The sequence below is a fragment of the Fistularia commersonii genome, chromosome 3, assembly GCF_037954325.1.
Source record: "Fistularia commersonii isolate RoL2024-O1a breed Wild chromosome 3, RoL_Fcom_v1.0, whole genome shotgun sequence".
NCBI lineage: Eukaryota > Metazoa > Chordata > Actinopteri > Syngnathiformes > Fistulariidae > Fistularia > Fistularia commersonii.
In genome coordinates, this window is record NC_141286.1 from 6197434 (window position 1) to 6211416 (window position 13983).

At 41.0% G+C, this 13983-nt stretch overlaps 2 protein-coding genes and 1 pseudogene across 3 annotated transcripts; 2 read left to right on the forward strand and 1 right to left on the reverse strand.

The window, feature by feature from the left end:
* Nucleotides 1–131: 131 nt before the first annotated feature.
* Nucleotides 132–2167, forward strand: timm8b (translocase of inner mitochondrial membrane 8 homolog B (yeast)). The gene is made up of 2 exons (XM_086178526.1): nt 132–368; nt 1591–2167. The coding sequence occupies exons 1-2, from the start codon at nt 267–269 to the stop codon at nt 1756–1758; spliced, it is 270 nt and encodes an 89-aa protein (XP_086034652.1). The 5' UTR covers nt 132–266; the 3' UTR covers nt 1759–2167.
* Nucleotides 2168–3483: 1316 nt separating this feature from the next.
* Nucleotides 3484–6610, forward strand: LOC147235323 (mitochondrial import inner membrane translocase subunit Tim8 A-like; annotated as a pseudogene). Its single transcript, XR_015104473.1, has 2 exons — nt 3484–3586; nt 5012–6610. The product of XR_015104473.1 is annotated as a mitochondrial import inner membrane translocase subunit Tim8 A-like (transcript).
* Nucleotides 6611–7061: 451 nt separating this feature from the next.
* On the reverse strand, nt 7062–10961 carry il4i1 (interleukin 4 induced 1). Its single transcript, XM_086142796.1, has 8 exons — nt 10917–10961; nt 10663–10762; nt 10062–10276; nt 9868–9980; nt 8743–8944; nt 8566–8634; nt 8317–8453; nt 7062–7835 (listed from the first exon to the last, which is right to left on the reverse strand). The coding sequence occupies exons 1-8, from the start codon at nt 10959–10961 to the stop codon at nt 7070–7072; spliced, it is 1647 nt and encodes a 548-aa protein (XP_085998922.1). The 3' UTR covers nt 7062–7069.
* Between the last annotated feature and the right edge of the window lie 3022 nt (nt 10962–13983).

Genomic DNA, 13983 nt, shown 5'->3' on the forward strand with positions numbered 1-13983 from the left:
TTGAAGTAATTGCGCCTGTATATCTGTAAGTGTGAGTGAATGTTTTTAAATTGAACGATCTTTGGAAACATCACTTATTGCGTCATCTTTAGTTCACCGATCTACACACGTGACCGTCAGCGATTTCCGTTCTCTGCGGCTCAGCCTCACATTTGGTTCATCGGTGGCGTGTAACAGTTACCTTGCTAGCCCGTTACCGGTGAACCGAAGGTCAATCCGGCAATACTTGGAACATTTGAGACCTGTCGCGGCTGAATAAGAACACAATGGACAACTTTGACAATTTTAATGCGTCGGAGAAAGCGGAGGCGACAGAGCTGCAGCGTATGATCGCTGTCGAGCAACAGAAAGCCCAATTCCAGGCGCAGGTTCGTATGCTAACTTATTTCTAGCCAGCATGTATGTGAGGCCACACGCTAAACCGTAAAGATCCTATTGGGTTTTATTTATTCACTTTTTTATTACTAAATGCTGTGACATTTCGACGGAAGCATTTTCAGCGGAAACACCGAAAGATATATGCTAGCTTAAATAGAACATTTATACTGCTATATCCTGACAACACAGGTCTCCGGCTAAATTACCGTTTCCAAACGGTTTTTCTGGTCAATGATTTTCAGTTTGTTGCAACAAACACTCAAAAATAGGCATGACCTGCTGGGAGATTGAGATTGAAATTTTTCCTGTCAACAAGGCGTTATCTTCTTGCCTGAACAGTGGACTGAGCCCAACCGGGCCTGCAGTTTGACACCAGAGGGCTGTTATCATATTCAATGATCGATAATGTTGCGGCCATAATTCTTATAAGACATCCCAGTTAAAGAAAATTCAACTAAACCTAAAGTCCATCGTTATCTTGTCACACCAATCTGTCAAAGACCTGCGTTCTCATAACCATAACCAAATAATATTCAACATTACTCTAAAATGAGGAGAATAAAGTTAAAAAGTTCTGTATACGGGAATAAGCCACTCAATGACAAATTATCTTTCTTCAAATGTGGTCTTCATCACGGGCTTTTGAGTGCTGCTACTTAGGTTGTCATAGCGATAGCACTTGAGGTACTCCCTTAGGTTTGAATGAAAGTTTGAGTTTGATGCCACTGTAAAATAAAACAGACTTCATTGATCCCACATCAAGGAAATTCAATTGCCACAACGGCATTACAGGGGAGAAAAGTGTTCAAATGGTCACAGTAGAGAGAATATGCAAATTGGGATAAAGGTGCAAAATAAACAGACTGTGTACAATTGAACACGAAGTCTTAAAAAAAATAAAAGAAATAATGATTGATGATTGATATTTAAAAAAGCTGATTTTTCTGAAAACCGTTTAAATACAAAGAAGACGTGTATAAAGTGCTCAGCATTAAAGTGCCTTAAAAATTAAGAAGTAAGAGTGGGACATCGTGTAATAGATAGTCATTCATTTATTATGGATCCCATCTATTAATACATAATGTTTAAGTTGGCCACTAAATCAGTCACGGTAATCACAAAGGGAATAATTAAATCAGCCATCTGAAAAGATCACCGCTTGAGCAAAGCGTATTGGAGATGGTGTCAACCAGCTTTCTCTGTGTGTTCCAGGTGCACAGTTTTACGGACGTCTGCTGGGACAAGTGCGTGGACAGCCCCGGCTCCAAGCTGGACTACCGCACAGAGACATGCCTGGTGAACTGCGTAGAGCGATTCATTGACACCACCCTGACTATCACCAACCGCTTCACTCAAATGGTACAGAAGGGTGCACATTAATGCTGGCTCTCAGGTGCCTTTGGGGATTGAATTTATCGTCTTAAACACCTGAGTCCAGCGGTATGAGTTTGGACGCACAAGCAACTTCTCTTGGACCGTTCTGCCTCAGAAACTGAAAATAAGGTTAAAAGCAAGAGACACTGTTTTATCGGACACAATCCTTGTGCAGCTACTAAGTTTAAGTTTTTCACTTTTCAAGAGAACGGTCACACAAGTAGATGATGTGAACTAATACTTGAGACCTTATGGCATATGGCTCAGCAAATGCTACATAAAAAGCCAGAAAAAGAAACACTGTTGACACAATACGATCAAGATGTTCCCTCTGTGCTTGTGAGCTGAAAATCATACATACATGCATTTTAAGTTTTTTTAAAACGAAATGTGAATAAATGGTTGTATCCCAGTATATACAAAGAAAATAATTGGAGTTCTATTTTCTGTTCATCTTGGTCCATGGATGGTTGGATAGTTAACTTTTTTTGATGTCAGAAAATGTAGATTATATATTGGGTTCTATTTTCTCCTTCTCTCTGTTTTGTGAAGACAGAAATTCTCAGTCCCCTAGTACAGCCCAAATAATAATAAAAAATGAATGCAAAATTATTTATTAGACAAAAACAGAAAAATTATTTATAAAAAAACAAAACAAAAAACACTTCATAGAAGATAAGGCTATCCAGGAGATACAAAAGATGATAAAATTAAATCCCCATTACTTTTGTTTTTGTTCTGTTGTTTCTCCTGGATCCCAGGATGAATGAAACTGCTGACCCTCATCTAAGGATGATTTAAAAATGTTAAAATCCATGATTGTGCTCATTTTATACAAAGAATGACTAAACTCTGAGGCTGCTAATTTTTCTGGCTGCTATGAGAGCAGATTTTATGGACGTTTCTATCCAGCCATGAGGCCTGGCTGTGTTTTCTCTCACGAAATGTACACGACCCTCAATCTGGAAAAGTACTGGGACTGTTAGGGCGTGAACAGGGCGAAGGCTCCCAGAGAGTAAGGATCCAAGACCCATTTCTTCACCAATCCTCCCGTCCACAGAGGCCTGATGTACTCTCCGCGCATCATCACCAAGTCCTCCAGAACCACCTCCATCAGGTCCCCCTCGCTAGTCCCCCGGAGTTGTCTGAGCAGATGTAGGAATCCAGCAGGGCCTCTGCAGCCGTGCCAGGGAAGCTGTAACTCGGGTAGTAAATGAAGCGCGAGGGCCGGTCTACAATGCTCTTCCCCCCACGGATCCCCTCGATCTCCCGAAAGCTCATGGTTCTCTGGTTTCCTCCTACAGTCCAAAAACATGCAGCAGGTTAATTGGAAAAATAATGGGAAAATTTCCTTGAATGAGTGAGTGAATGATTGTCAGCCTAAATATTTGGCCCTGTGATTGACTGGCGACCAGTCTAAGGTGTACCCCGCCTCTCGCCCGATGACAGCTGGGACAGACTCCAGCATCCTCCGTGACCCTGAATGCAGGATAAGCAGCACACTATGGATGGATGGATGGACACCTTAGAAACGTCACGTATTGCGTCATCTTTAGTTCACCGATCTACACACGTGACCGGCAGTAATTTCCGGTCTCCACGGCGCAGCCTCGTACTCGGTACATCTGAGACGTGTAACATTTAACATGGTTAGGCCGCTAACACTGAACCAAAGCTCAGTTCGTTAATACTTGGAAGATGTGAGACCCGCTACGGCTGAATAAAAACGTTATGGACAACTTCGACCATTTTTAGCGTGTCAGAGAAAGCGGAGGCGACAGAGCTGCGGCGTATGATCGCTGCCGAGCAACAGAAAGCCCAATTCCAGTCTCAGGTTCGTATGCTAGCTTATTTCTAGCTAGCATGTGTGTGAGGCCAAGCCGTAGAGAACCAATCTAGTTTTAGTTATTTATTTTATATCTTTAAATACAGCGATACTTCGACGAACACATTGTAGCGGAAACTCCGAAATACTACACTATATGGCCTAAAGTATTAGCTCAGCCATCCAAATAATCGGAATCAGGTGTTCCAATCACTTCCATGGCCACAGGTATTTAAAATCAAGCAGCTAGGCACGCACACTATTGTTACAAATATTTGTGAAAGAATGGGTCGCTCTCAGGAGCTCAGTGAATTCCAGCGTGGAACTGTGATAGGATCCCACCTGTGCAACAAATCCAGTCGTGAAATTTCCTCGCTCCTAAATATTCCACAGTCAACTGTCAGCTATATCATAAGAACATGGAAGCGTTTGGGAACTACAGCGATTCAGCCACGAAGTGGTAGGCCACGTAAACTGACGAAGCGGGGTCAGCGGATGCTGAGGCGCATAGTGCAAAGAGGTCGCCAACCTTCGACTAAATCAATCACTACAGACCTCCAAACTTCATGTGGCCTTCAGATTAGCTCAAGAACAGTGCGCAGAGAGCTTCACAGAATGGATTTCCATGGCCGAGCGTCTGCATCCAAGCTACGCATCACCAAGTGCAGTGCAAAGCGTCGGATGAAGTGGTGTAAAGCACACCGCCACTGGACTCTAGAGCAGTGGAGACGTGTTCTCTGGAGTGATGAATCGTGCTTCTCCATCTGGCAATCTGATGAACGAGTGTGGGTTCGCCGGCTGTCAGGAGAACGGAACTTGTCTGACAGCATTGTGCCAAGTGTGAAGGTTGGTGGAGGGGGGGTTATGGTGTGGGGTTGTTTCTCAGGAGCTGGGCTTGGCCCCTTAGTTCCAGTGAAAGGAACTCTGAAAGCTTCAGCATACCAAGACATTCTGGACAATTCCATGCTCCCAACTTTGTGGGAACAGTTTGGAGCTGGCCCCTTCCTTTTCCAACATGACTGTGCACCAGTGCACAAAACAAGGTCCATAAAGACATGGATGACAGAGTCTGGTGTGGATGAACTTGACTGGCCTGCACAGAGTCCTGACCTCAACCCGATAGAACGGCTTTGGGATGAATTAGAGCGGAGACTGAGAGACAGGCCTTCTTGTCCAACATCAGTGTGTGACCTCACAAAGGCGCTTCTAGAAGAATGGTCAAAAATTCCCATAAACACACTCCTGAACCTTGTGGACAGCCTTCCCAGAAGAGTTGAAGCTGTTATAGCTGCAAAGGGTGGACTGACGTCATTGAACCCTATGGATCAGGAATGGAATGTCACTTAAGTTAATATGCGAGTCAGGGCAGGTGAGCTTTTAGCCATACAGTGTATATTGGAGATGCTGGCAACCAGCTTTCTCTGCATGTTTCAGGTGCACAGTTTCATGGGCGTCTGCTAGGACAAGTGCGTGGACAGCCTGGGCTCCGAGCTGGACTACTGCACTGAGACATGCCTGGTGAACTGCGTGGAGCGATTCATTGACACCACCCCAAACATCACCGGCTGCTTCACGCTAATGGTACAGAAGAATGCGCATTAATGCTGGCTCTCACGAGCCGTCGGGGATAAAATTTATCATCTTAAACACCTGAGTCCAGTGGTGTGAGTTTGGACGCACAAGCAGCCTCTATTGGGCCGTTTTGCCTCAGAAAAAAAAAATAGGGTTAAAAGAAAGGGAAACTGTTTATCGGACACAATCCTTTTGCCGCTACTCAGAAAATGCTACCTAAAAAGCCAGAAACAGAAACACTGTTGTCACAATGGGATCAAGATATTCCTTCTGTGCTTGTGAGCTGAAAATAATACGTGCATGCATTTCAAGTCCTTTTAAAATGAAATGTGAATAAATGGTTTTGTATTGGTATATACAACGAAAATAATCGAGCTCTATATTTTGTCTGTTCATCTTGGTCCGTGGATGGTTGGATAGTTTACTTTTTGGTGTCAGAAAATGTAGATTTTGGATTTTATTTTCTGTTTTCTGACAGAAATCAGTTTGGTGTTTCATACATGTATTCCATACAATTGTATGTGTCTAAGCAAAAGCAGAAAACATAGTTTTATAAAGTATTTCAGTTTCTTGGGGTGGTTCATCTAGTTTGATCCCTCTCCACTAGTAAAGCCCAAAGAATTAAAAAAACACAAATGAAAAGTTGTTAGTCAAAACAGAAAAATTCTTTATTTAATAGGTAGGAACCTAATTTTTGTCATAGTTCCCAGAAAACACAAAATGTTCAAAGACAAACAAATACCCATCAAGTATAGATTTATACAGCTATATCTAAGGAGCTCCTAGTACCGTATAATTTTTTTGTATTTGTGAAATTTACCTCTTTAAGGAGGTATCCTGTACACTTGTCATAACCTGGTATCAGAAAGCTTGTGATTTGACACCGAAGTATTTAGAAAATGCATCATAGAAGATTAGACTATCCAGGAGATAAAAAAAAAAAAAGAAATTAAATCCCCATCACTTTCATTTTTGTTCATCATTCTGTTGTTTCTCTTGGATCCTAAGATGAATGAAACTGCTGACCCTTATTTAAGCTGGGTTTCCCCTATAAGGGACCATTAAGGGACTTTCAATGGAGAACTTTCAAAAGTATCTTATCCCCTGTGTTGTTTTCAATTTCTTATTTTTTTAGCTACCTTGTGGTTTGAACTTTTTTCTTTGTCCATATATCACAACTTTTTCATGTTTTTTTTTTAAAATCAATGGGGAAAAATTATCATGAGAACACCAGTGAGAAATTACCTTTAAAAAGCCAATAAATAGTAGTTCTAAAGAAACAAGTAAACAGAATATTTTACAAAAATCGAACACAAACTTGTATGTAAAATAATAAGAACTTGTTTTTGTTCAGATGCATGTTAATGCAAGTGGTTGGAAGTGAAAGATCTTTGGACCAGCTGCGTTAAGTAGAAAGAGGCTGTGCATACTCAGCGTAATCTAGTCATGTAGCTGAATAAGTACCTTTTTTGTATGGAAATGTTTTTCAAGCAAGTATGACCTTTTTACATGAAGATTTGACTTGCATGTAGACTACTGTTCAGTATGCTGGACGTAAAAAAAATGCATAGTTGCAACCTATTAAAATGAACAGGCTTGAGAGAAGCTCTATAAGTTAATTTATCCTCTAAATTTGACATTTGTATATCCCATACCTGAACAAACCATGTCATGGTAAAAACCTGAGAATCACAATCATGAAAGTTGTCACGGTCATTTTAATTTACATACACAGTGATCAGAATGTTAGTATAAGGCCTGCCAGCACATATGATCTGTAGATACATACCGGGATCAATAAATAAATATATGCCATGCCTGAAGGGGCAGGCACTGACCTGCAAGTATCCTTAAAATGTACCTAAAATTTGCAAAGAAAAAATGTTTAAATCCACAATTGTGCTTATTTTCTACATAGGACTAAACTTTGAGGCTGTTAATTTTTTTGGCCGCTCTGAGAGCAGATTTCATGGACGTTTCTATCCAGCCATGAGGCGTGGCTGTGTGTTCTCCCGCGAAATGCACGCGTCCCTCACTTTGGAAAAGTTCTCTGGCATACTGTGACTGGTAGGGCGTGAACAGGGCGAAGGCTCCCAGACTGTAAGGATCCAAGCCCCACTTCTTCACCAATCCTCCCGTCCACAGAGGCCTGATGTACTCGCCGTGTATCCTTACCAAGTCCTCCAGAACCACCTCCATCAGATCCTCCTCGCTCATCCCCTGGAAAAGGGTGGAGTCGTCTGAGCAGGTGTAGGAGGCCAGCAGGGCCCCCGCAGCCGTGCCAGGGAAGCTGTGGCTCGGGTAGTAAATGAAGCGCGAGGGCCGGTCTGTAATGCTCTTCCCCCCACGGATCCCCTCGATCTCCCAAAAGCGCTCCTTGAAGCTGAGTACCACCTTAGTGGAACTGGCATAATGGACAGAGCGGAGCGCCTCCATCTTGTCCCCGGAAAGAGGAGGCTGAAAATCAATGAAGAGGGTGGCCTTGGCTGTGGCTGTAACCAGGACGTAGTCTGCCGTCAGGCTCCTCCGGGAACCCAGGTTATGCCCATCCTGGTATGTCACCGTCACGTTGCCTCCACCCGTTTGGTTGATGAGTTTGACCTTGGAGTTGAGGTGGATGGTTGCATTCAGCAGCTGGTTGAACGCTCGAGGGAGGTGCTCGAATCCGTCAGTCACTTCAAAATACCTGCGGAAGGTATGCAGTCAAATGAGCGTTCCATGGGGACGCTTCAATGCAACTTCCGTTGTTTAAAAGTTCGGTGAAATGTTTTCGTTGCATCTCAACCGTAACGACTATAATGTAACAGCAAAACATAACACCTGTAACAACTACAACCTTCTTAAACAGGACAATTACAAAAACAAGAGGATGGACCCTGAAAGCTTCTCAAAAAGTTAAAAGGTTTTCTGCAGACCCCGATGTAAGTTGAATAGTTGTCTTTTTTTTTAACTAGGATTACCTTTAAATTCACTATTTAGTGTTCAAAATTAAATAGAATATTGGAATTTATTGAATATCATTGAGCAGTTAATATGAAGTCAGAGCCAAAGTGTCTTTTATTATGACCTGCCAGATTTCATCTGCTTTGGGGATCCTCAGAATTCAATCCTAAATAATCCCACGTAAATACAAAACAAAAAAAGACACAAAATCCAAGGTTTCTTACTCTGTGTTGTCATTGATGTCCGACTGTATATAGAGCATCTCAACTAGCGATGTATAGAAGAGGCTGTTTTCATTCAGGATGTCTCCAATCATCCTCAAGGCACCGTGGCTCAGGTTGCCTTCTTTCACCAGATACTCCTGTCAGTGACCATGGAATAAGTAAATTACACGGCAAACAAACTGCATTCATGCAATCAGCATGACTTTTAATTATACAGATTATAGAGCTACATTATATCATTACTGTTACCTTGACTGTGTAGGAATCATATTTATCCAGCATGGCGCTGCAGCCACTCATTTCAAGATCAGCCCTTACCTGTGTAGGGATGACTGCACTTGTAACTAAATACAATTATTGTTGTATACCAAATATGTATAATAATACGAAGGTCAAGAAAATGACATTCTCAAAATGTATACAGACCTTCCACAGAGCCTGGCTGAACAGCTGGGCGGCTGTCTTCCCCCGCTCTTTTTCGTCCAGGGTGTAGTTGAGGACGTTGGGGTTGTTTTCCACTGCCTTGTTTTTCCGGAGATCTCCGTTGACCAAAAAATAGGTATTGGCGTCGTTTTGAATGAAATGGTTTAAGGGGATTTGTAATTTGGAGACAAATGAGAGAAGGATCCTGTGGAATGTATAAGTCATATAAGATACTGTGATCTTTTTTTTATTTTTTATTTTTTGGTGCAATTTGAATGAATGAACACAACATTTTGGTGGATTTCTTGACAATGAAAATTTATTTTCAGCTTACTTGTGATTTAAGATGTTTTCTTTTGGATTTATACTAACAGACTGTTGATGCCTAAGCAAATATTGAGTCAAAAAAAAAAATTGCAATCCAACATTTATAGCAAACACAGGTTCCTGGAGGAAATATATTTGTTTGACGAAATAAATTAAATGAATATAAAAAAAGAACCTCAACCTTGTACTTCTGAGAACAAACCTTAAAAAGCAATCACCCTACATAACTCTCAAATCTGCTAGATAATAAAGTGCCATAAGTATCATAGTTAATTACATTTTCATACAAACATAGTACCAGCTGTAGTTGCCTCATACCAGTTTCAAAACAATGTTTTCATTTATAACACTTCTGTGGGCAGTTTCACACCATCCTCCACCTTCCTGTTTGTGGCCTCACGCAATGCACTTCAGGTATTTCCATCAACATTGCAAGTTTCCCTAAACTGTAACCTCACCTCATCATATCACAACTTTATTGTCAAATTAATATTGCTTTACTCATAAAGAATGCACATGTTTATTGATATAGTTACTTGATCATCATGAAATCATGACCTTTTTACCCCTTTCATCCAATGATAACTTTAAATCCTTTTTTTTTTGTTCTCCATGTTTTTTAGCCTTAATGTACAATTATTTTTTTTTGTACAATTTATGTAAAAAAAAGCCAGACCACGATTCAATAATAACTAAGAAAGACAAAAAAGCATTGAATATAATTCTAATAATATATGAATAAAAATTATATTTACACATTGTGGGCTAGCAGATGCTTCATAGAGTTATCCCTGTACTCACTTGTGAAAGCTTGGGATCCTCATGGCTCCCACTTCTGCATACCAGCCTTCTTTTCTGTTCCTGAATGTCTCAACGCGTCCTCCGATGCGGTTACTGGCCTCTATAATGGTCACCTTGTTGTCCATAAGGACAAAATCATCTATCATTTCATGTGGGTCCAGGGCTTGAGAATATAACGATGAAAACGAGCCTACCTTATGGCCGGCATCTTCAAGAAACTTGGCGGCGGTCAGGCCGGCTATGCCGCCGCCAATGATCGCTACATGTCGAGGGGTCTTGGAGGTAGGGAGCCCTTTCTCCACGATGTCCAGAAGCTCACCGTAGTCTGCATCTTGGAGACACTCATACAGAGGGTCTCCGGTGATTCCACTCACTGTCAGTACTACAACCCCTACCAGAACCAGCGGGACTGATGGAAGCAAAAAAAACAAACAAAAAAAATAACCAGGATGAACAAAAATCAACAAATGATAAAACCAGAAGCACGTTTTAAATAATATAATTGGGAGCAATCAGCTATTTTCATTTCCCTTTTTTTCCCCCCTGTAAAAACTGAGAGGAGAACTAAGTTTTGCCTGGGATGTCTATGTACCTATCATAAAATCCAATATTAGATGTAATTTTCATTCTAATTTAAAAGTAGTGTGTAGTATCCTGCACCATAAATGATATTCAAATTATTTACTTACATTTCAAGCATTGTTATGCATACAATATACATATATTATCCAAATATCTATCCAACATTACCGACGTAAAATTATTTTACGTAATTGCAGACATTGTGGTACTTACAGAATTTGCACAGAGCCATGTGAGTGATCATCTTGAGGACTGAGCTCCACAGTTTGGATTTCTTTCCGTTGCTGGTGACACCATCAGAGGAAAGCGAGACCTAAAAGCAAGTGTGATTATTGGTATGGTGAGTATTGTCAAAAAAAACCAACAAAATAATAAAATCAATCAGGTGACAAAAATGACCTGACATTTAAAAGTCTCTACAGTACGTTAAGAAAAAGTTCAAATTCCCCCGCCGGCGTCCCACTCACCTTTATCAAAGGTAGCGTCTCGTAGGTTGTCATGAGTCCATTCATGACTGGACTAACAACAACTTAGTCGTCTGTTTGAACTAAATGTTCGGCACAATGTCACCGTATGAAAGCAGCCCGGGTGTGTGGTATGTGTGAAATTGCACACAACGTAATTTAATGAGGGACTGTGTGGCTCCTCAGGTCTTCCAGAAATATTTTCCCACACCGGCTCGAGAGTCAACCACACTGAACAAATCAGATTAGCGAGGTTATACTAGTCAGCATACCCCATTTCCTCCATCCTCACTCATTTCAATACCTGGGCTGAAAGAGCTCAGCCTCTGATATAGAAAAAAAAAATGCAAGTCGATCTTAGAGTTGCCTCATATATATATGACATAAGGCAAATAAATACATGTGCGTGTCCCAATAGAGCCTTTGGTTTTCTGTTCTAAATGTGAAAAACCCCAGTGTAGTCATTTGTTCACCCAAGTAGTTTTGCAAACAAGAAGTCTCCTTACCTGGCTTCTTGAGCTCTTAGCAGGTGAAAGGCATGACAGCGGGTGCAGCTTTAAACCAAAACCCCAAGGGTTCGGCTGCTGATTCAGCAGAGCGCGTACCTGAGCAGACTTGGTTTAGCTCAGGTAACATACTATATCACACGTTACGAAATAAATATATGATCCACGGCGGGCTTTCTTATTGCTCCGGGTCAAAGGCAGGTTTTATTTCACATTTCTGTCAGTAAATGAAAATCACGGAGGTCACTGAACTAACAAGGCTTTGGCAGTGAAGTCAGCCATGTTAATGTATAATGACCTGACACTGGAGGAAAATGCAAACCTATTTCTGAAGTCATCGGGAGATTGCTTTTTTTCTTCTTTTTATTTCACTTACTGATTCAGATTCAAATTCTTTGCAGTATGAAATATTCCTCTATAGTCAACACAAATTGATCTCAGAAACTGACAGATTCCTCATATTGATACTTGACTGAGTTTTATGTTGGAATTTGTTTCTCCAAAAGCACCTGGTGGGATTGTGTTTTTGACAAATCTATCTTTTAGCATGCACCTCATCATCAATGCTACGAATATTTTGTCACAAAAACGTCAACAGTGTCCTGAGGATTCCCTGTTTTATTGGGTATATCTGACAGACTCCCATATTGTTGCCTCTCCGTTGAGCTTAAAGCCCAGTTGGTCATACTGTTGCGTATCTGCCCAAAGATTATGGGTCAAACGCTTGAGCCAAGCTTTCAAGCTCCATATGCTCATGCAGGTGCTATTATGTGTGACCCCTCTCATGTCTTATTTGAAGAGTATTAGCTTTCCCCATCAAACAAAAGATTTAAGGTTTTGGAGACTGAACAGAGCTGAGGACTTTTTTTTTCCTCACCCTTTCAAGTAAGTCTTAGGTTCCCTGAGCAGACTAAACACTGTAAATGAGTATATTGATGCGCTGCAGCCAATTATTTGTGATGAGCGTTACACTGTTTTTTTTTTTTTGCGTTTTTGTACTTTATATAAAGCAGTGTATGTGTCTGGGAGAACAATATTCTGACAAAAGTTGAATTATTAAGCTGAACAAATAGTTGGGGATTTTAATTTGTATATCACTGACACTTTAAACATTGTATAGGCTGCTGAACCATTCAATGTCAGTGAATCTTTTTATTCAATGCAGTGGTGTGGTTGTGTTTTTATATTTGTTTGAATATGTACAAAATGGGTCAATAACTAGGGGATCAAAATGTATTTTCCTTTTTTTTTTGTACATGATAACCTACTTTCCTTAAGTTAAACTGCTTTCTGAGGCCCTTACCTGTATTCCTGTGTCAGTATTACCAACACAGTCTCACAGCATGATAGAACTGAATTTAAAGAGCAATGGCTCCTTGAGGCAGTCGCTCTGCAGAGCCAAATTATTTTGGAGGAGCTTTGTCATGATAATTGATAAATGTAGCCCAGGTTGCTCACTTTTCCCACTCTATAACACCATTATCGTGCCTTCTCTCGCCAGTGATGGCCCTCAGCTTGGCATCTGAGATAGAAATTGTTTCGTCATTTGAAAGTTAGGGACTGAGACGAGCAGTTCAGCTGAAGCACTTGGCTGGTTTTCATCTTGTCTCCATGGAAGAAGATCCACCATCTCCATCTCCAATTCACTGGGTTGTGTTGTGTTGTGCAGGGCTTGTACCAAGGACACTTGTAAACATTCTTTTATTTATTGCCCTTGAACCATGTCAGAAAAAAAAATACATATTAAGAATTTGGGGCAAATGTCTTCCATGTAGACCTTTTGAGGTTTTGAAGGTATCCAAGTTCCCCCGCTGTCTGAATGCTATTAGGAAGGAGATGAAAGAAAATCATTTACAGCTCAGTGCAGATAAGGCTGAGATTCCGTTTTTTCGCTCCAGAGAGGGTTACTCCTATAATGGTACTAAATACTGGGCTTCTTCCCTCTGCTGCCCATTTCCAAATGTATAACGTAGTTGTTATTTTGGATTAGAAAATATTATCAGATGCTCTGGTTAACTGCATGCCAGATGGCAGTGCTTCAACCAAGAGCCTATCACCAAACACCTATCTATCTTTTTCATTACTGCACTAGTGAGAGTTATGCATGCTTTTTTCCCAACTTGTCAAAAAGACAGTCTCATACATTCTTTCAATCTCTTTACTGCTTGCCCTGTCTTACACTCATGGGGATGCCGAAGCCAATCCCAGCTGACGCGGGTAAGGGACAGAGTTTGACTTGGTCAAGTTGTTGGTTGATCTCATCTCTTTTCCCTTAAGTCTCTTCAATGGGTCCAGGTTGCATTGAAGATGGAGCTCAGATAGTCCAAAATGAAATCCCAGACACACGGCTCTATTTAGACTGCAGCTCATAGGCTACGGAGAGTCCATTTGCATTTTCAACTTTAGGTCTTTCATATGGGTGCAACCGTATGAGCTGTCTGCCGGAGCTCTCCTGTTAGGAAGCACCATAGTCTTGATTCTGAATATAAAAATTTTAAGCAAGAATACTTCCTGAAGGGGACATTGACACAAGGAACTTTATTGATTGTCCTTACAGTGGTTAA

Excerpts from the sequence above, each read along its gene's own strand:
- timm8b (XM_086178526.1), top strand. The coding sequence starts at position 267 with ATGGACAACTTTGACAATTTTAATGCGTCGGAGAAAGCGGAGGCGACA. Across the intron at positions 369-1,590 it reads AAGCCCAATTCCAGGCGCAG|GTGCACAGTTTTACGGACGT; the intron begins GTTCGTATGCTA and ends TGTGTGTTCCAG.
- il4i1 (XM_086142796.1), bottom strand. The coding sequence starts at position 10,961 with ATGAATGGACTCATGACAACCTACGAGACGCTACCTTTGATAAAG. Across the intron at positions 10,763-10,916 it reads AGACGCTACCTTTGATAAAG|GTCTCGCTTTCCTCTGATGG; the intron begins GTGAGTGGGACG and ends ACTTGCTTTTAG. Across the intron at positions 8,945-9,867 it reads AGGATCCCAAGCTTTCACAA|GATCCTTCTCTCATTTGTCT; the intron begins GTGAGTACAGGG and ends TACATTCCACAG.